Source organism: Oncorhynchus keta, unplaced genomic scaffold (assembly GCF_023373465.1).
Source record: "Oncorhynchus keta strain PuntledgeMale-10-30-2019 unplaced genomic scaffold, Oket_V2 Un_contig_8718_pilon_pilon, whole genome shotgun sequence".
Lineage (NCBI taxonomy): Eukaryota > Metazoa > Chordata > Actinopteri > Salmoniformes > Salmonidae > Oncorhynchus > Oncorhynchus keta.
Genome location: NW_026290199.1, coordinates 82,351 through 104,579, shown reverse-complemented (window position 1 = coordinate 104,579; position 22,229 = coordinate 82,351). Strand labels below are relative to the sequence as shown.

Below are 22,229 nucleotides of genomic sequence, written 5' to 3'. Positions count from 1 at the left end.
TCAGACTGGTAGTATAACACATTGACCTCCTGTCCTGTCTCTCCCATCAGACTGGTAGTATAACACATTGACCTCCTGTCCTGTCTCTCCCATCAGAGACTGGTAGTATAACACATTGACCTACTGTCCTGTCTCTCCCATCAGTCAGACTGGTAGTATAACACATTGACCTACTGTCCTGTCTCTCCCATCAGAGACTGGTAGTATAACACATTGACCTACTGTCCTGTCTCTCCCATCAGACTGGTAGTATAACACATTGACCTACTGTCCTGTCTCTCCCATCAGAGACTGGTAGTATAACACATTGACCTACTGTCCTGTCTCTCCCATCAGACTGGTAGTATAACACATTGACCTCCTGTCCTGTCTCTCCCATCAGGAGACTGGTAGTATAACACATTGACCTACTGTCCTGTCTCTCCCATCAGGAGACTGGTAGTATAACACATTGACCTCCTGTCCTGTCTCTCCCATCAGACTGGTAGTATAACACATTGACCTCCTGTCCTGTCTCTCCCATCAGACTGGTAGTATAACACATTGACCTACTGTCCTGTCTCTCCCATCAGACTGGTAGTATAACACATTGACCTACTGTCCTGTCTCTCCCATCAGACTGGTAGTATAACACATTGACCTCCTGTCCTGTCTCTCCCATCAGACTGGTAGTATAACACATTGACCTACTGTCCTGTCTCTCCCATCAGGAGACTGGTAGTATAACACATTGACCTACTGTCCTGTCTCTCCCATCAGACTGGTAGTATAACACATTGACCTACTGTCCTGTCTCTCCCATCAGAGACTGGTAGTATAACACATTGACCTACTGTCCTGTCTCTCCCATCAGACTGGTAGTATAACACATTGACCTCCTGTCCTGTATAAGACTGGTACACATTGACCTACTGTCCTGTCTCTCCCATCAGAGACTGGTAGTATAACACATTGACCTCCTGTCCTGTCTCTCCCATCAGACTGGTAGTATAACACATTGACCTACTGTCCTGTCTCTCCCATCAGACTGGTAGTATAACACATTGACCTACTGTCCTGTCTCTCCCATCAGACTGGTAGTATAACACATTGACCTACTGTCCTGTCTCTCCCATCAGACTGGTAGTATAACACATTGACCTACTGTCCTGTCTCTCCCATCAGACTGGTAGTATAACACATTGACCTACTGTCCTGTCTCTCCCATCAGAGACTGGTAGTATAACACATTGACCTACTGTCCTGTCTCTCCCATCAGACTGGTAGTATAACACATTGACCTCCTGTCCTGTCTCTCCCATCAGACTGGTAGTATAACACATTGACCTACTGTCCTGTCTCTCCCATCAGACTGGTAGTATAACACATTGACCTACTGTCCTGTCTCTCCCATCAGACTGGTAGTATAACACATTGACCTACTGTCCTGTCTCTCCCATCAGAGACTGGTAGTATAACACATTGACCTCCTGTCCTGTCTCTCCCATCAGAGACTGGTAGTATAACACATTGACCTCCTGTCCTGTCTCTCCCATCAGAGACTGGTAGTATAACACATTGACCTCCTGTCCTGTCTCTCCCATCAGGAGACTGGTAGTATAACACATTGACCTACTGTCCTGTCTCTCCCATCAGGAGACTGGTAGTATAACACATTGACCTCCTGTCCTGTCTCTCCCATCAGACTGGTAGTATAACACATTGACCTACTGTCCTGTCTCTCCCATCAGGAGACTGGTAGTATAACACATTGACCTACTGTCCTGTCTCTCCCATCAGACTGGTAGTATAACACATTGACCTCCTGTCCTGTCTCTCCCATCAGACTGGTAGTATAACACATTGACCTACTGTCCTGTCTCTCCCATCAGACTGGTAGTATAACACATTGACCTACTGTCCTGTCTCTCCCATCAGACTGGTAGTATAACACATTGACCTACTGTCCTGTCTCTCCCATCAGGAGACTGGTAGTATAACACATTGACCTACTGTCCTGTCTCTCCCATCAGACTGGTAGTATAACACATTGACCTCCTGTCCTGTCTCTCCCATCAGACTGGTAGTATAACACATTGACCTACTGTCCTGTCTCTCCCATCAGACTGGTAGTATAACACATTGACCTACTGTCCTGTCTCTCCCATCAGACTGGTAGTATAACACATTGACCTACTGTCCTGTCTCTCCCATCAGAGACTGGTAGTATAACACATTGACCTACTGTCCTGTCTCTCCCATCAGAGACTGGTAGTATAACACATTGACCTCCTGTCCTGTCTCTCCCATCAGGAGACTGGTAGTATAACACATTGACCTCCTGTCCTGTCTCTCCCATGAGACTGGTAGTATAACACATTGACCTACTGTCCTGTCTCTCCCATCAGGAGACTGGTAGTATAACACATTGACCTACTGTCCTGTCTCTCCCATCAGACTGGTAGTATAACACATTGACCTCCTGTCCTGTCTCTCCCATCAGGAGACTGGTAGTATAACACATTGACCTACTGTCCTGTCTCTCCCATCAGACTGGTAGTATAACACATTGACCTCCTGTCCTGTCTCTCCCATCAGACTGGTAGTATAACACATTGACCTACTGTCCTGTCTCTCCCATCAGGAGACTGGTAGTATAACACATTGACCTACTGTCCTGTCTCTCCCATCAGACTGGTAGTATAACACATTGACCTACTGTCCTGTCTCTCCCATCAGACTGGTAGTATAACACATTGACCTCCTGTCCTGTCTCTCCCATCAGACTGGTAGTATAACACATTGACCTACTGTCCTGTCTCTCCCATCAGACTGGTAGTATAACACATTGACCTACTGTCCTGTCTCTCCCATCAGGAGACTGGTAGTATAACACATTGACCTACTGTCCTGTCTCTCCCATCAGACTGGTAGTATAACACATTGACCTACTGTCCTGTCTCTCCCATCAGACTGGTAGTATAACACATTGACCTCCTGTCCTGTCTCTCCCATCAGACTGGTAGTATAACACATTGACCTACTGTCCTGTCTCTCCCATCAGGAGACTGGTAGTATAACACATTGACCTACTGTCCTGTCTCTCCCATCAGACTGGTAGTATAACACATTGACCTCCTGTATCAGACTGGTAGTATAACACATTGACCTACTGTCCTGTCTCTCCCATCAGACTGGTAGTATAACACATTGACCTACTGTCCTGTCTCTCCCATCAGACTGGTAGTATAACACATTGACCTACTGTCCTGTCTCTCCCATCAGAGACTGGTAGTATAACACATTGACCTCCTGTCCTGTCTCTCCCATCAGGAGACTGGTAGTATAACACATTGACCTCCTGTCCTGTCTCTCCCATCAGGAGACTGGTAGTATAACACATTGACCTCCTGTCCTGTCTCTCCCATCAGGAGACTGGTAGTATAACACATTGACCTCCTGTCCTGTCTCTCCCATCAGGAGACTGGTAGTATAACACATTGACCTCCTGTCCTGTCTCTCCCATCAGGAGACTGGTAGTATAACACATTGACCTCCTGTCCTGTCTCTCCCATCAGGAGACTGGTAGTATAACACATTGACCTACTGTCCTGTCTCTCCCATCAGACTGGTAGTATAACACATTGACCTACTGTCCTGTCTCTCCCATCAGACTGGTAGTATAACACATTGACCTCCTGTCCTGTCTCTCCCATCAGGAGACTGGTAGTATAACACATTGACCTCCTGTCCTGTCTCTCCCATCAGACTGGTAGTATAACACATTGACCTACTGTCTTGTCTCTCCCATCAGGAGACTGGTAGTATAACACATTGACCTCCTGTCCTGTCTCTCCCATCAGAGACTGGTAGTATAACACATTGACCTACTGTCCTGTCTCTCCCATCAGGAGACTGGTAGTATAACACATTGACCTACTGTCCTGTCTCTCCCATCAGACTGGTAGTATAACACATTGACCTACTGTCCTGTCTCTCCCATCAGGAGACTGGTAGTATAACACATTGACCTACTGATCAGACTGGTAGTATAACTACCTGTCCTGTCTCTCCCATCAGACTGGTAGTATAACACATTGACCTCCTGTCCTGTCTCTCCCATCAGACTGGTAGTATAACACATTGACCTACTGTCCTGTCTCTCCCATCAGGAGACTGGTAGTATAACACATTGACCTACTGTCCTGTCTCTCCCATCAGACTGGTAGTATAACACATTGACCTCCTGTCCTGTCTCTCCCATCAGACTGGTAGTATAACACATTGACCTACTGTCCTGTCTCTCCCATCAGACTGGTAGTATAACACATTGACCTACTGTCCTGTCTCTCCCATCAGACTGGTAGTATAACACATTGACCTACTGTCCTGTCTCTCCCATCAGGAGACTGGTAGTATAACACATTGACCTACTGTCCTGTCTCTCCCATCAGGAGACTGGTAGTATAACACATTGACCTACTGTCCTGTCTCTCCCATCAGGAGACTGGTAGTATAACACATTGACCTACTGTCCTGTCTCTCCCATCAGGAGACTGGTAGTATAACACATTGACCTACTGTCCTGTCTCTCCCATCAGGAGACTGGTAGTATAACACATTGACCTCCTGTCCTGTCTCTCCCATCAGACTGGTAGTAGAACACATTGACCTCCTGTCCTGTCTCTCCCATCAGACTGGTAGTATAACACATTGACCTACTGTCCTGTCTCTCCCATCAGACTGGTAGTATAACACATTGACCTACTGTCCTGTCTCTCCCATCAGACTGGTAGTATAACACATTGACCTACTGTCCTGTCTCTCCCATCAGGAGACTGGTAGTATAACACATTGACCTACTGTCCTGTCTCTCCCATCAGGAGACTGGTAGTATAACACATTGACCTACTGTCCTGTCTCTCCCATCAGGAGACTGGTAGTATAACACATTGACCTACTGTCCTGTCTCTCCCATCAGACTGGTAGTATAACACATTGACCTACTGTCCTGTCTCTCCCATCAGACTGGTAGTATAACACATTGACCTACTGTCCTGTCTCTCCCATCAGGAGACTGGTAGTATAACACATTGACCTACTGTCCTGTCTCTCCCATCAGACTGGTAGTATAACACATTGACCTACTGTCCTGTCTCTCCCATCAGACTGGTAGTATAACACATTGACCTACTGTCCTGTCTCTCCCATCAGAGACTGGTAGTATAACACATTGACCTACTGTCCTGTCTCTCCCATCAGAGACTGGTAGTATAACACATTGACCTACTGTCCTGTCTCTCCCATCAGGAGACTGGTAGTATAACACATTGACCTACTGTCCTGTCTCTCCCATCAGGAGACTGGTAGTATAACACATTGACCTCCTGTCCTGTCTCTCCCATCAGGAGACTGGTAGTATAACACATTGACCTACTGTCCTGTCTCTCCCATCAGACTGGTAGTATAACACATTGACCTACTGTCCTGTCTCTCCCATCAGACTGGTAGTATAACACATTGACCTCTGTCCTGTCTCTCCCATCAGGAGACTGGTAGTATAACACATTGACCTCCTGTCCTGTCTCTCCCATCTGGTAGTATAACACATTGACCTCCTGTCCTGTCTCTCCCATCAGGAGACTGGTAGTATAACACATTGACCTACTGTCCTGTCTCTCCCATCAGGAGACTGGTAGTATAACACATTGACCTACTGTCCTGTCTCTCCCATCAGAGACTGGTAGTATAACACATTGACCTACTGTCCTGTCTCTCCCATCAGACTGGTAGTATAACACATTGACCTCCTGTCCTGTCTCTCCCATCAGAGACTGGTAGTATAACACATTGACCTACTGTCCTGTCTCTCCCATCAGGAGACTGGTAGTATAACACATTGACCTCCTGTCCTGTCTCTCCCATCAGTAGACTGGTAGTATAACACATTGACCTACTGTCCTGTCACTCCCATCAGACTGGTAGTATAACACATTGACCTACTGTCCTGTCTCTCCCATCAGAGACTGGTAGTATAACACATTGACCTACTGTCCTGTCTCTCCCATCAGACTGGTAGTATAACACATTGACCTACTGTCCTGTCTCTCCCATCAGGAGACTGGTAGTATAACACATTGACCTACTGTCCTGTCTCTCCCATCAGACTGGTAGTATAACACATTGACCTACTGTCCTGTCTCTCCCATCAGAGACTGGTAGTATAACACATTGACCTACTGTCCTGTCTCTCCCATCAGACTGGTAGTATAACACATTGACCTACTGTCCTGTCTCTCCCATCAGACTGGTAGTATAACACATTGACCTCCTGTCCTGTCTCTCCCATCAGGAGACTGGTAGTATAACACATTGACCTACTGTCCTGTCTCTCCCATCAGACTGGTAGTATAACACATTGACCTCCTGTCCTGTCTCTCCCATCAGAGACTGGTAGTATAACACATTGACCTACTGTCCTGTCTCTCCCATCAGAGACTGGTAGTATAACACATTGACCTACTGTCCTGTCTCTCCCATCAGACTGGTAGTATAACACATTGACCTACTGTCCTGTCTCTCCCATCAGACTGGTAGTATAACACATTGACCTACTGTCCTGTCTCTCCCATCAGGAGACTGGTAGTATAACACATTGACCTACTGTCCTGTCTCTCCCATCAGGAGACTGGTAGTATAACACATTGACCTCCTGTCCTGTCTCTCCCATCAGACTGGTAGTATAACACATTGACCTACTGTCCTGTCTCTCCCATCAGACTGGTAGTATAACACATTGACCTACTGTCCTGTCTCTCCCATCAGACTGGTAGTATAACACATTGACCTCCTGTCCTGTCTCTCCCATCAGACTGGTAGTATAACACATTGACCTCCTGTCCTGTCTCTCCCATCAGACTGGTAGTATAACACATTGACCTACTGTCCTGTCTCTCCCATCAGGAGACTGGTAGTATAACACATTGACCTACTGTCCTGTCTCTCCCATCAGACTGGTAGTATAACACATTGACCTACTGTCCTGTCTCTCCCATCAGACTGGTAGTATAACACATTGACCTACTGTCCTGTCTCTCCCATCAGGAGACTGGTAGTATAACACATTGACCTACTGTCCTGTCTCTCCCATGAGACTGGTAGTATAACACATTGACCTCCTGTCCTGTCTCTCCCATCAGAGACTGGTAGTATAACACATTGACCTACTGTCCTGTCTCTCCCATCAGAGACTGGTAGTATAACACATTGACCTACTGTCCTGTCTCTCCCATCAGACTGGTAGTATAACACATTGACCTCCTGTCCTGTCTCTCCCATCAGAGACTGGTAGTATAACACATTGACCTACTGTCCTGTCTCTCCCATCAGACTGGTAGTATAACACATTGACCTCCTGTCCTGTCTCTCCCATCAGAGACTGGTAGTATAACACATTGACCTACTGTCCTGTCTCTCCCATCAGAGACTGGTAGTATAACACATTGACCTACTGTCCTGTCTCTCCCATCAGACTGGTAGTATAACACATTGACCTCCTGTCCTGTCTCTCCCATCAGGAGACTGGTAGTATAACACATTGACCTCCTGTCCTGTCTCTCCCATCAGGAGACTGGTAGTATAACACATTGACCTCCTGTCCTGTCTCTCCCATCAGACTGGTAGTATAACACATTGACCTCTGTCCTGTCTCTCCCATCAGAGACTGGTAGTATAACACATTGACCTCCTGTCCTGTCTCTCCCATCAGACTGGTAGTATAACACATTGACCTACTGTCCTGTCTCTCCCATCAGAGACTGGTAGTATAACACATTGACCTACTGTCCTGTCTCTCCCATCAGACTGGTAGTATAACACATTGACCTACTGTCCTGTCTCTCCCATCAGACTGGTAGTATAACACATTGACCTACTGTCCTGTCTCTCCCATCAGAGACTGGTAGTATAACACATTGACCTACTGTCCTGTCTCTCCCATCAGGAGACTGGTAGTATAACACATTGACCTACTGTCCTGTCTCTCCCATCAGACTGGTAGTATAACACATTGACCTACTGTCCTGTCTCTCCCATCAGACTGGTAGTATAACACATTGACCTAGTCCTGTCTCTCCCATCAGACTGGTAGTATAACACATTGACCTACTGTCCTGTCTCTCCCATCAGGAGACTGGTAGTATAACACATTGACCTACTGTCCTGTCTCTCCCATCAGACTGGTAGTATAACACATTGACCTAGTCCTGTCTCTCCCATCAGACTGGTAGTATAACACATTGACCTACTGTCCTGTCTCTCCCATCAGACTGGTAGTATAACACATTGACCTACTGTCCTGTCTCTCCCATCAGACTGGTAGTATAACACATTGACCTACTGTCCTGTCTCTCCCATCAGGAGACTGGTAGTATAACACATTGACCTACTGTCCTGTCTCTCCCATCAGGAGACTGGTAGTATAACACATTGACCTACTGTCCTGTCTCTCCCATCAGGAGACTGGTAGTATAACACATTGACCTACTGTCCTGTCTCTCCCATCAGAGACTGGTAGTATAACACATTGACCTCCTGTCCTGTCTCTCCCATCAGACTGGTAGTATAACACATTGACCTACTGTCCTGTCTCTCCCATCAGAGACTGGTAGTATAACACATTGACCTACTGTCCTGTCTCTCCCATCAGACTGGTAGTATAACACATTGACCTACTGTCCTGTCTCTCCCATCAGAGACTGGTAGTATAACACATTGACCTACTGTCCTGTCTCTCCCATCAGACTGGTAGTATAACACATTGACCTACTGTCCTGTCTCTCCCATCAGACTGGTAGTATAACACATTGACCTACTGTCCTGTCTCTCCCATCAGAGACTGGTAGTATAACACATTGACCTACTGTCCTGTCTCTCCCATCAGACTGGTAGTATAACACATTGACCTACTGTCCTGTCTCTCCCATCAGACTGGTAGTATAACACATTGACCTCCTGTCCTGTCTCTCCCATCAGACTGGTAGTATAACACATTGACCTACTGTCCTGTCTCTCCCATCAGGAGACTGGTAGTATAACACATTGACCTCCTGTCCTGTCTCTCCCATCAGACTGGTAGTATAACACATTGACCTCCTGTCCTGTCTCTCCCATCAGAGACTGGTAGTATAACACATTGACCTCCTGTCCTGTCTCTCCCATCAGACTGGTAGTATAACACATTGACCTCCTGTCCTGTCTCTCCCATCAGACTGGTAGTATAACACATTGACCTCTGTCCTGTCTAGTAGTATAACACATTGACCTCCTGTCCTGTCTCTCCCATCAGGAGACTGGTAGTATAACACATTGACCTCCTGTCCTGTCTCTCCCATCAGAGACTGGTAGTATAACACATTGACCTCCTGTCCTGTCTCTCCCATCAGACTGGTAGTATAACACATTGACCTACTGTCCTGTCTCTCCCATCAGGAGACTGGTAGTATAACACATTGACCTACTGTCCTGTCTCTCCCATCAGACTGGTAGTATAACACATTGACCTACTGTCCTGTCTCTCCCATCAGAGACTGGTAGTATAACACATTGACCTACTGTCCTGTCTCTCCCATCAGACTGGTAGTATAACACATTGACCTACTGTCCTGTCTCTCCCATCAGACTGGTAGTATAACACATTGACCTACTGTCCTGTCTCTCCCATCAGACTGGTAGTATAACACATTGACCTACTGTCCTGTCTCTCCCATCAGGAGACTGGTAGTATAACACATTGACCTACTGTCCTGTCTCTCCCATCAGACTGGTAGTATAACACATTGACCTACTGTCCTGTCTCTCCCATCAGACTGGTAGTATAACACATTGACCTACTGTCCTGTCTCTCCCATCAGGAGACTGGTAGTATAACACATTGACCTACTGTCCTGTCTCTCCCATCAGACTGGTAGTATAACACATTGACCTCCTGTCCTGTCTCTCCCATCAGACTGGTAGTATAACACATTGACCTACTGTCCTGTCTCTCCCATCAGGAGACTGGTAGTATAACACATTGACCTCCTGTCCTGTCTCTCCCATCAGACTGGTAGTATAACACATTGACCTACTGTCCTGTCTCTCCCATCAGACTGGTAGTATAACACATTGACCTACTGTCCTGTCTCTCCCATCAGACTGGTAGTATAACACATTGACCTACTGTCCTGTCTCTCCCATCAGGAGACTGGTAGTATAACACATTGACCTACTGTCCTGTCTCTCCCATCAGACTGGTAGTATAACACATTGACCTCCTGTCCTGTCTCTCCCATCAGGAGACTGGTAGTATAACACATTGACCTACTGTCCTGTCTCTCCCATCAGACTGGTAGTATAACACATTGACCTACTGTCCTGTCTCTCCCATCAGAGACTGGTAGTATAACACATTGACCTACTGTCCTGTCTCTCCCATCAGACTGGTAGTATAACACATGACCTACTGTCCTGTCTCTCCCATCAGACTGGTAGTATAACACATTGACCTACTGTCCTGTCTCTCCCATCAGACTGGTAGTTGACCTACTGTCCTGTCTCTCCCATCAGACTGGTAGTATAACACATTGACCTCCTGTCCTGTCTCTCCCATCAGACTGGTAGTATAACACATTGACCTACTGTCCTGTCTCTCCCATCAGACTGGTAGTATAACACATTGACCTACTGTCCTGTCTCTCCCATCAGACTGGTAGTATAACACATTGACCTACTGTCCTGTCTCTCCCATCAGACTGGTAGTATAACACATTGACCTACTGTCCTGTCTCTCCCATCAGACTGGTAGTATAACACATTGACCTACTGTCCTGTCTCTCCCATCAGACTGGTAGTATAACACATTGACCTACTGTCCTGTCTCTCCCATCAGACTGGTAGTATAACACATTGACCTACTGTCCTGTCTCTCCCATCAGACTGGTAGTATAACACATTGACCTACTGTCCTGTCTCTCCCATCAGACTGGTAGTATAACACATTGACCTACTGTCCTGTCTCTCCCATCAGACTGGTAGTATAACACATTGACCTACTGTCCTGTCTCTCCCATCAGGAGACTGGTAGTATAACACATTGACCTACTGTCCTGTCTCTCCCATCAGACTGGTAGTATAACACATTGACCTCCTGTCCTGTCTCTCCCATCAGGAGACTGGTAGTATAACACATTGACCTCCTGTCCTGTCTCTCCCATCAGACTGGTAGTATAACACATTGACCTACTGTCTTGTCTCTCCCATCAGGAGACTGGTAGTATAACACATTGACCTACTGTCCTGTCTCTCCCATCAGACTGGTAGTATAACACATTGACCTACTGTCCTGTCTCTCCCATCAGAGACTGGTAGTATAACACATTGACCTCCTGTCCTGTCTCTCCCATCAGGAGACTGGTAGTATAACACATTGACCTACTGTCCTGTCTCTCCCATCAGACTAGTAGTATAACACATTGACCTACTGTCCTGTCTCTCCCATCAGACTGGTAGTATAACACATTGACCTACTGTCCTGTCTCTCCCATCAGACTGGTAGTATAACACATTGACCTACTGTCCTGTCTCTCCCATCAGACTGGTAGTATAACACATTGACCTACTGTCCTGTCTCTCCCATCAGGAGACTGGTAGTATAACACATTGACCTCCTGTCCTGTCTCTCCCATCAGGAGACTGGTAGTATAACACATTGACCTACTGTCCTGTCTCTCCCATCAGACTGGTAGTATAACACATTGACCTCCTGTCCTGTCTCTCCCATCAGAGACTGGTAGTATAACACATTGACCTACTGTCCTGTCTCTCCCATCAGGAGACTGGTAGTATAACACATTGACCTGTCCTGTCTCTCCCATCAGACTGGTAGTATAACACATTGACCTACTGTCCTGTCTCTCCCATCAGACTGGTAGTATAACACATTGACCTACTGTCCTGTCTCTCCCATCAGGAGACTGGTAGTATAACACATTGACCTACTGTCCTGTCTCTCCCATCAGACTGGTAGTATAACACATTGACCTACTGTCCTGTCTCTCCCATCAGTAGACTGGTAGTATAACACATTGACCTCCTGTCCTGTCTCTCCCATCAGGAGACTGGTAGTATAACACATTGACCTACTGTCCTGTCTCTCCCATCAGAGACTGGTAGTATAACACATTGACCTCCTGTCCTGTCTCTCCCATCAGGAGACTGGTAGTATAACACATTGACCTACTGTCCTGTCTCTCCCATCAGACTGGTAGTATAACACATTGACCTCCTGTCCTGTCTCTCCCATCAGACTGGTAGTATAACACATTGACCTCCTGTCCTGTCTCTCCCATCAGACTGGTAGTATAACACATTGACCTCCTGTCCTGTCTCTCCCATCAGACTGGTAGTATAACACATTGACCTACTGTCCTGTCTCTCCCATCAGACTGGTAGTATAACACATTGACCTACTGTCCTGTCTCTCCCATCAGGAGACTGGTAGTATAACACATTGACCTACTGTCCTGTCTCTCCCATCAGACTGGTAGTATAACACATTGACCTACTGTCCTGTCTCTCCCATCAGACTGGTAGTATAACACATTGACCTCCTGTCCTGTCTCTCCCATCAGAGACTGGTAGTATAACACATTGACCTACTGTCCTGTCTCTCCCATCAGAGACTGGTAGTATAACACATTGACCTACTGTCCTGTCTCTCCCATCAGACTGGTAGTATAACACATTGACCTACTGTCCTGTCTCTCCCATCAGGAGACTGGTAGTATAACACATTGACCTACTGTCCTGTCTCTCCCATCAGGAGACTGGTAGTATAACACATTGACCTACTGTCCTGTCTCTCCCATCAGGAGACTGGTAGTATAACACATTGACCTACTGTCCTGTCTCTCCCATCAGACTGGTAGTATAACACATTGACCTACTGTCCTGTCTCTCCCATCAGACTGGTAGTATAACACATTGACCTACTGTCCTGTCTCTCCCATCAGGAGACTGGTAGTATAACACATTGACCTACTGTCCTGTCTCTCCCATCAGGAGACTGGTAGTATAACACATTGACCTCCTGTCCTGTCTCTCCCATCAGTAGACTGGTAGTATAACACATTGACCTCCTGTCCTGTCTCTCCCATCAGACTGGTAGTATAACACATTGACCTCCTGTCCTGTCTCTCCCATCAGACTGGTAGTATAACACATTGACCTACTGTCCTGTCTCTCCCATCAGGAGACTGGTAGTATAACACATTGACCTACTGTCCTGTCTCTCCCATCAGACTGGTAGTATAACACATTGACCTACTGTCCTGTCTCTCCCATCAGGAGACTGGTAGTATAACACATTGACCTACTGTCCTGTCTCTCCCATCAGACTGGTAGTATAACACATTGACCTACTGTCCTGTCTCTCCCATCAGACTGGTAGTATAACACATTGACCTACTGTCCTGTCTCTCCCATCAGACTGGTAGTATAACACATTGACCTACTGTCCTGTCTCTCCCATCAGAGACTGGTAGTATAACACATTGACCTACTGTCCTGTCTCTCCCATCAGGAGACTGGTAGTATAACACATTGACCTACTGTCCTGTCTCTCCCATCAGGAGACTGGTAGTATAACACATTGACCTACTGTCCTGTCTCTCCCATCAGAGACTGGTAGTATAACACATTGACCTCCTGTCCTGTCTCTCCCATCAGACTGGTAGTATAACACATTGACCTCCTGTCCTGTCTCTCCCATCAGACTGGTAGTATAAACATTGACCTACTGTCCTGTCTCTCCCATCAGACTGGTAGTATAACACATTGACCTACTGTCCTGTCTCTCCCATCAGAGACTGGTAGTATAACACATTGACCTACTGTCCTGTCTCTCCCATCAGACTGGTAGTATAACACATTGACCTACTGTCCTGTCTCTCCCATCAGAGACTGGTAGTATAACACATTGACCTACTGTCCTGTCTCTCCCATCAGGAGACTGGTAGTATAACACATTGACCTACTGTCCTGTCTCTCCCATCAGGAGACTGGTAGTATAACACATTGACCTACTGTCCTGTCTCTCCCATCAGAGACTGGTAGTATAACACATTGACCTACTGTCCTGTCTCTCCCATCAGACTGGTAGTATAACACATTGACCTCCTGTCCTGTCTCTCCCATCAGAGACTGGTAGTATAACACATTGACCTACTGTCCTGTCTCTCCCATCAGACTGGTAGTATAACACATTGACCTCCTGTCCTGTTCTCCCATCAGACTGGTAGTATAACACATTGACCTACTGTCCTGTCTCTCCCATCAGGAGACTGGTAGTATAACACATTGACCTACTGTCCTGTCTCTCCCATCAGACTGGTAGTATAACACATTGACCTGGTCCTGTCTCTCCCATCAGACTGGTAGTATAACACATTGACCTCCTGTCCTGTCTCTCCCATCAGACTGGTAGTATAACACATTGACCTCCTGTCCTGTCTCTCCCATCAGAGACTGGTAGTATAACACATTGACCTACTGTCCTGTCTCTCCCATCAGACTGGTAGTATAACACATTGACCTACTGTCCTGTCTCTCCCATCAGACTGGTAGTATAACACATTGACCTACTGTCCTGTCTCTCCCATCAGGAGACTGGTAGTATAACACATTGACCTACTGTCCTGTCTCTCCCATCAGAGACTGGTAGTATAACACATTGACCTGGTCTCTCCCATCAGACTGGTAGTATAACACATTGACCTCCTGTCCTGTCTCTCCCATCAGACTGGTAGTATAACACATTGACCTCTGTCCTGTCTCTCCCATCAGACTGGTAGTATAACACATTGACCTACTGTCCTGTCTCTCCCATCAGACTGGTAGTATAACACATTGACCTCCTGTCCTGTCTCTCCCATCAGACTGGTAGTATAACACATTGACCTACTGTCCTGTCTCTCCCATCAGACTGGTAGTATAACACATTGACCTCCTGTCCTGTCTCTCCCATCAGACTGGTAGTATAACACATTGACCTCCTGTCCTGTCTCTCCCATCAGACTGGTAGTATAACACATTGACCTCCTGTCCTGTCTCTCCCATCAGACTGGTAGTATAACACATTGACCTCCTGTCCTGTCTCTCCCATCAGAGACTGGTAGTATAACACATTGACCTCCTGTCCTGTCTCTCCCATCAGAGACTGGTAGTATAACACATTGACCTACTGTCCTGTCTCTCCCATCAGGAGACTGGTAGTATAACACATTGACCTACTGTCCTGTCTCTCCCATCAGAGACTGGTAGTATAACACATTGACCTACTGTCCTGTCTCTCCCATCAGACTGGTAGTATAACACATTGACCTACTGTCCTGTCTCTCCCATCAGGAGACTGGTAGTATAACACATTGACCTCCTGTCCTGTCTCTCCCATCAGACTGGTAGTATAACACATTGACCTCCTGTCCTGTCTCTCCCATCAGACTGGTAGTATAACACATTGACCTCCTGTCCTGTCTCTCCCATCAGGAGACTGGTAGTATAACACATTGACCTCCTGTCCTGTCTCTCCCATCAGACTGGTAGTATAACACATTGACCTCCTGTCCTGTCTCTCCCATCAGACTGGTAGTAGAACACATTGACCTACTGTCCTGTCTCTCCCATCAGGAGACTGGTAGTATAACACATTGACCTACTGTCCTGTCTCTCCCATCAGACTGGTAGTATAACACATTGACCTCCTGTCCTGTCTCTCCCATCAGGAGACTGGTAGTATAACACATTGACCTACTGTCCTGTCTCTCCCATCAGACTGGTAGTATAACACATTGACCTCCTGTCCTGTCTCTCCCATCAGACTGGTAGTATAACACATTGACCTCCTGTCCTGTCTCTCCCATCAGACTGGTAGTATAACACATTGACCTCCTGTCCTGTCTCTCCCATCAGACTGGTAGTATAACACATTGACCTCCTGTCCTGTCTCTCCCATCAGTAGACTGGTAGTATAACACATTGACCTACTGTCCTGTCTCTCCCATCAGGAGACTGGTAGTATAACACATTGACCTCCTGTCCTGTCTCTCCCATCAGACTGGTAGTATAACACATTGACCTCCTGTCCTGTCTCTCCCATCAGACTGGTAGTATAACACATTGACCTACTGTCCTGTCTCTCCCATCAGGAGACTGGTAGTATAACACATTGACCTACTGTCCTGTCTCTCCCATCAGGAGACTGGTAGTATAACACATTGACCTACTGTCCTGTCTCTCCCATCAGGAGACTGGTAGTATAACACATTGACCTACTGTCCTGTCTCTCCCATCAGGAGACTGGTAGTATAACACATTGACCTACTGTCCTGTCTCTCCCATCAGGAGACTGGTAGTATAACACATTGACCTACTGTCCTGTCTCTCCCATCAGACTGGTAGTATAACACATTGACCTACTGTCCTGTCTCTCCCATCAGGAGACTGGTAGTATAACACATTGACCTACTGTCCTGTCTCTCCCATCAGACTGGTAGTATAACACATTGACCTACTGTCCTGTCTCTCCCATCAGACTGGTAGTATAACACATTGACCTACTGTCCTGTCTCTCCCATCAGAGACTGGTAGTATAACACATTGACCTACTGTCCTGTCTCTCCCATCAGGAGACTGGTAGTATAACACATTGACCTACTGTCCTGTCTCTCCCATCAGACTGGTAGTATAACACATTGACCTACTGTCCTGTCTCTCCCATCAGAGACTGGTAGTATAACACATTGACCTCCTGTCCTGTCTCTCCCATCAGACTGGTAGTATAACACATTGACCTACTGTCCTGTCTCTCCCATCAGGAGACTGGTAGTATAACACATTGACCTACTGTCCTGTCTCTCCCATCAGACTGGTAGTATAACACATTGACCTCCTGTCCTGTCTCTCCCATCAGACTGGTAGTATAACACATTGACCTCCTGTCCTGTCTCTCCCATCAGACTGGTAGTATAACACATTGACCTCCTGTCCTGTCTCTCCCATCAGACTGGTAGTATAACACATTGACCTCCTGTCCTGTCTCTCCCATCAGGAGACTGGTAGTATAACACATTGACCTCCTGTCCTGTCTCTCCCATCAGACTGGTAGTATAACACATTGACCTACTGTCCTGTCTCTCCCATCAGAGACTGGTAGTATAACACATTGACCTACTGTCCTGTCTCTCCCATCAGACTGGTAGTATAACACATTGACCTACTGTCCTGTCTCTCCCATCAGACTGGTAGTATAACACATTGACCTACTGTCCTGTCTCTCCCATCAGACTGGTAGTATAACACATTGACCTACTGTCCTGTCTCTCCCATCAGGAGACTGGTAGTATAACACATTGACCTACCCTGTCTCTCCCATCAGACTGGTAGTATAACACATTGACCTACTGTCCTGTCTCTCCCATCAGGAGACTGGTAGTAGAACACATTGACCTACTGTCCTGTCTTCCCAGTAGTATAACACATTGACCTACTGTCCTGTCTCTCCCATCAGAGACTGGTAGTATAACACATTGACCTCCTGTCCTGTCTCTCCCATCAGACTGGTAGTATAACACATTGACCTCCTGTCCTGTCTCTCCCATCAGTAGACTGGTAGTATAACACATTGACCTCCTGTCCTGTCTCTCCCATCAGGAGACTGGTAGTATAACACATTGACCTACTGTCCTGTCTCTCCCATCAGACTGGTAGTATAACACATTGACCTCCTGTCCTGTCTCTCCCATCAGACTGGTAGTATAACACATTGACCTACTGTCCTGTCTCTCCCATCAGAGACTGGTAGTATAACACATTGACCTCCTGTCCTGTCTGGCCCATCAGACTGGTAGTATAACACATTGACCTCCTGTCCTGTCTCTCCCATCTGGTAGGAGACTGGTAGTATAACACATTGACCTACTGTCCTGTCTTCCCATCAGACTGGTAGTATAACACATTGACCTACTGTCCTGTCTCTCCCATCAGGAGACTGGTAGTATAACACATTGACCTACTGTCCTGTCTCACCTGTCAGGAGACTGGTAGTATAACACATTGACCTACTGTCCTGTCTCTCCCATCAGGAGACTGGTAGTATAACACATTGACCTACTGTCCTGTCTCTCCCATCAGACTGGTAGTATAACACATTGACCTTACTGTCCTGTCTCTCCCATCAGACTGGTAGTATAACACATTGACCTACTGTCCTGTCTCTCCCATCAGGAGACTGTGAAGGTGATGAGAGGCGTGGCCAGGGGCCTCCAGGCCCTCCACGCTGCAGGTGTCACCCATGCCTCCCTCAACCCCAACAACGTCTTCGTCCTCCACCGACACCAAGGCATGGTGGGAGACTACGACTTCATAAAGACTCCTGTGAGTAGCCTTTCCTCAATCCTAACGTGGAGGCTAAAGAAACGCACACCTGTTTAGAAGAGGTGCTGGCTAGCGGAGTAGAACACCTGTTTAGAAGAGGTGCTGGCTAGCGGAGTAGAACACCTGTTTAGGAGAGGAGCTGGCTAGCGGAGTAGAACACCTGTTTAGGAGAGGAGCTGGCTAGCGGAGTAGAACACCTGTTTAGGAGAGGTGCTGGCTAGCGGAGTAGAACACCTGTTTAGGAGAGGTGCTGGCTAGCGGAGTAGAACACCTGTTTAGGAGAGGTGCTGGCTAGCGGAGTAGAACACCTGTTTAGGAGAGGTGCTGGCTAGCGGAGTAGAACACCTGTTTAGGAGAGGTGCTGGCTAGCGGAGTAGAACACCTGTTTAGGAGAGGAGCTGGCTAGCGGAGTAGAACACCTGTTTAGGAGAGGAGCTGGCTAGCGGAGTAGAACACCTGTTTAGGAGAGGTGCTGGCTAGCGGAGTAGAACACCTGTTTAGGAGAGGTGCTGGCTAGCGGAGTAGAACACCTGTTTAGGAGAGGTGCTGGCTAGCGGAGTAGAACACCTGTTTAGGAGAGGTGCTGGCTAGCGGAGTAGAACACCTGTTTAGGAGAGGTGCTGGCTAGCGGAGTAGAACACCTGTTTAGGAGAGGTGCTGGCTAGCGGAGTAGAACACCTGTTTAGGAGAGGTGCTGGCTAGCGGAGTAGAACACCTGTTTAGGAGAGGAGCTGGCTAGCGGAGTAGAACACCTGTTTAGGAGAGGTGCTGGCTAGCGGAGTAGAACACCTGTTTAGGAGAGGCTAGCTGTTTAGCTGGCTAGCGGAGTAGAACACCTGTTTAGGAGAGGTGCTGGCTAGCGGAGTAGAACACCTGTTTAGGAGAGGTGCTGGCTAGCGGAGTAGAACACCTGTTTAGGAGAGGTGCTGGCTAGCGGAGTAGAACACCTGTTTAGGAGAGGAGCTGGCTAGCGGAGTAGAACACCTGTTTAGGAGAGGAGCTGGCTAGCGGAGTAGAACACCTGTTTAGGAGAGGTGCTGGCTAGCGGAGTAGAACACCTGTTTAGGAGAGGAGCTGGCTAGCGGAGTAGAACACCTGTTTAGGAGAGGTGCTGGCTAGCGGAGTAGAACACCTGTTTAGGAGAGGTGCTGGCTAGCGGAGTAGAACACCTGTTTAGGAGAGGTGCTGGCTAGCGGAGTAGAACACCTGTTTAGGAGAGGTGCTGGCTAGCGGAGTAGAACACCTGTTTAGGAGAGGTGCTGGCTAGCGGAGAACACCTGTTTAGAGGAACACCTGTTTAGGAGAGGAGCTGGCTAGCGGAGTAGAACACCTGTTTAGGAGAGGTGCTGGCTAGCGGAGTAGAACACCTGTTTAGGAGAGGTGCTGGCTAGCGGAGTAGAACACCTGTTTAGGAGAGGTGCTGGCTAGCGGAGTAGAACACCTGTTTAGGAGAGGTGCTGGCTAGCGGAGTAGAACACCTGTTTAGGAGAGGTGCTGGCTAGCGGAGTAGAACACCTGTTTAGGAGAGGTGCTGGCTAGCGGAGTAGAACACTTCAAATTAAAGGAGAACTGCACACTAGGAGCTCAGATGTAATAATTTAATAACCTAATAACCAACGTTTCAACAGACAAGCTGTCTTCATCAGGGTATAATTACAACTAGTTTATATAGTGTCAAAGGACACCTACAGGTGTCTGTAATCATGGCCGGGTGTGGCCTGATCATACAAAAAACATGAATGGACAGCACAACCCTAATTTACCACATGTCTCTCATCAAACAAAAACAACTGTTTTCCCCCCTCCATTTTAAATACACTATCTCATGTACCTTGGTTTCGTTTACACCTGTCTGAATGAGCGCTACATATGGTTGTTTCATGGTTGTACGTACCATGTTGGTTCCAGGTACAGAGGGCAGTGGACAGTGGGATGGTGGCCGGCTCTATCAGCCTGGTGGCCCCAGAGCTCCGTCAGACACAAGGCACACCTCCTACTCCAGCCTGTGACATGTACTCCTACGGCTGCCTGCTGTTCTGGGTAAAACACCTTCATGTTGCCCTCTCTGTAGATCAGCCCAGGTCTCTGTATAACACGAGATGGGTGGCTCTATAGCTCGGGGTCAAGCAGCTTTGGGACAGAGTGGAATACAGCAGGAATTGATATGTATTTTAAGGGGATTCAGGGGAACTCTGACATGTCATACAGGAGAAATCATTAGCAGAAGTTAATGATAACATTGAATATTCATCTGGAGAAACTTGACTTGTTGGAGAAAATAGACTTGTTGAAAAGAAGCTCTCCGTAAGCAGTTGGGTCCATACCATTTATGTTTTGGCTTCCACAACTCTGTCTGCAGCTGCATGCCCCAGGGTTCAACGGGGATCTGGATAGTGGCAGCAGACTGGCCCTGGATATCAGCGGAGTGAAACTGGTCAGTAACCCTGATGGCCTTTTCATGCTTCAATTAATTTAGAATGCATTTTATTTTTGTTCCTAAAGTACAGGTCAGTTTTAATTAGGAGAATAATACATGTCATTTTTAACTCGTTTTCCATTGAAAGACAGTCACAAAGTGCTTAAAGGATGTTGTGTGTCCTCTTGTCCAGGAGGACAAACTCCAAGCCCTGCTGTCTAAGCTGCTGGTGTGTGTTGGAAGACTGACTGCTGCTGAGACCCTGGCTGATGACTACTTCCTGTCTGACCAGTAACCAGGCAACCGGTACATACTGGGATAGTTTGGTCGACAGTTTGACTTTAATACCAGCCTGGGTAACGTCTGTTTAGCTAACATTCCACTCCGTGACATGCCAAATATAGTTTACTATGTCAAGAAGTGGAATAATGTCTAAACAGACCAGTATCCAGACTACTTCAATACTACAATGTTTTGTTGAAATCCCAATATAAAAGCACAATATATTTGTCAGTCTGCTGATTTAAAAGCACAGTATCATGTTGTTTAACTGTATATTATTTTCCTTTTTTAAATGTTCTGTTCAGTAACTAGGTGATGTTGGAGTACCCTGTCTTGCAGTTGTCACTTTCTAGAGTAAATAAAATACACGTTCTGAGATGGACCTGATCTGTATGGACCTGGTCTCATTTAGAACTCAAAGGGAACCACCACCAGTACAATGCTTTCGGTTCTAAGAAGTTAGAGTTGTTGCTGCTGTGTACTCTTTAACACTAGTTCTGTGCTCTGTTGCTGACTGTCTCCTGACTTGCCTGATCGGGATGTTGTCAGCATCAATCTACTGTAAAATCTCTGAAAATCCCTTGGAAAACGCTCCCCCGACAAAATGGTTATCATTACATGTTTTCTCACCCTTCACTGGTTGAAAACTACGGTCAGATTTTTGTGCCCCCCTACGTGCCCCTATTTTACAGAACTGCGGGTAGATGGTTTTGCTCTAAATGTCTCTAAATGTCCTTTGATTTGGAGAGATTCATTAGAAGTGGAGCTTTTTTTGTTGTCTTATTTTCCATCTGTCAAAACACAATGTTCATATTGTATTTTTGCCTCATTCTCATCATTTAATTTAATATCCTCATTTCATATCATCATTCCATTTCATATCCTCATCATTCCATTTCATATCCTCATCATTTCATTTCATATCCTCATCATTCCATTTCATATCCTCATCATTCCATTTCATATCCTCATCATTCCATTTCATATCCTCATCATTCCATTTCATATCCTCATCATTCCATTTCATATCCTCATCATTCCATTTCATATTCCTCATCATATCATTTCATATCCTCATCATTTC

The 22,229-nt window shown here is 46.7% G+C and overlaps 1 protein-coding gene and 1 long non-coding RNA gene across 2 annotated transcripts in view; one reads left to right on the top strand and one right to left on the bottom strand.

Moving 5' to 3' along the window:
* The window catches only part of LOC118379256 (serine/threonine-protein kinase 31), a 61,906-nt gene extending 40,379 nt beyond the window's left edge, over positions 1-21,527 (top strand). The window contains exons 23-26 of the mRNA XM_052512582.1: positions 18,298-18,447; positions 20,356-20,487; positions 20,807-20,881; positions 21,057-21,527. Coding sequence (XP_052368542.1) covers positions 18,298-18,447; positions 20,356-20,487; positions 20,807-20,881; positions 21,057-21,158 — 459 coding nt within the window. The 3' untranslated portion in view covers positions 21,159-21,527. The remainder of the gene's footprint in view (positions 1-18,297; positions 18,448-20,355; positions 20,488-20,806; positions 20,882-21,056) is intronic.
* Positions 4,620-7,631, bottom strand: LOC127926953 (uncharacterized). The gene is made up of 3 exons (XR_008125660.1): positions 7,582-7,631; positions 7,060-7,154; positions 4,620-4,651 (listed from the first exon to the last, which is right to left on the bottom strand). It is a non-coding gene; the product is annotated as an uncharacterized LOC127926953 (long non-coding RNA).
* Positions 21,528-22,229: the final 702 nt, after the last annotated feature.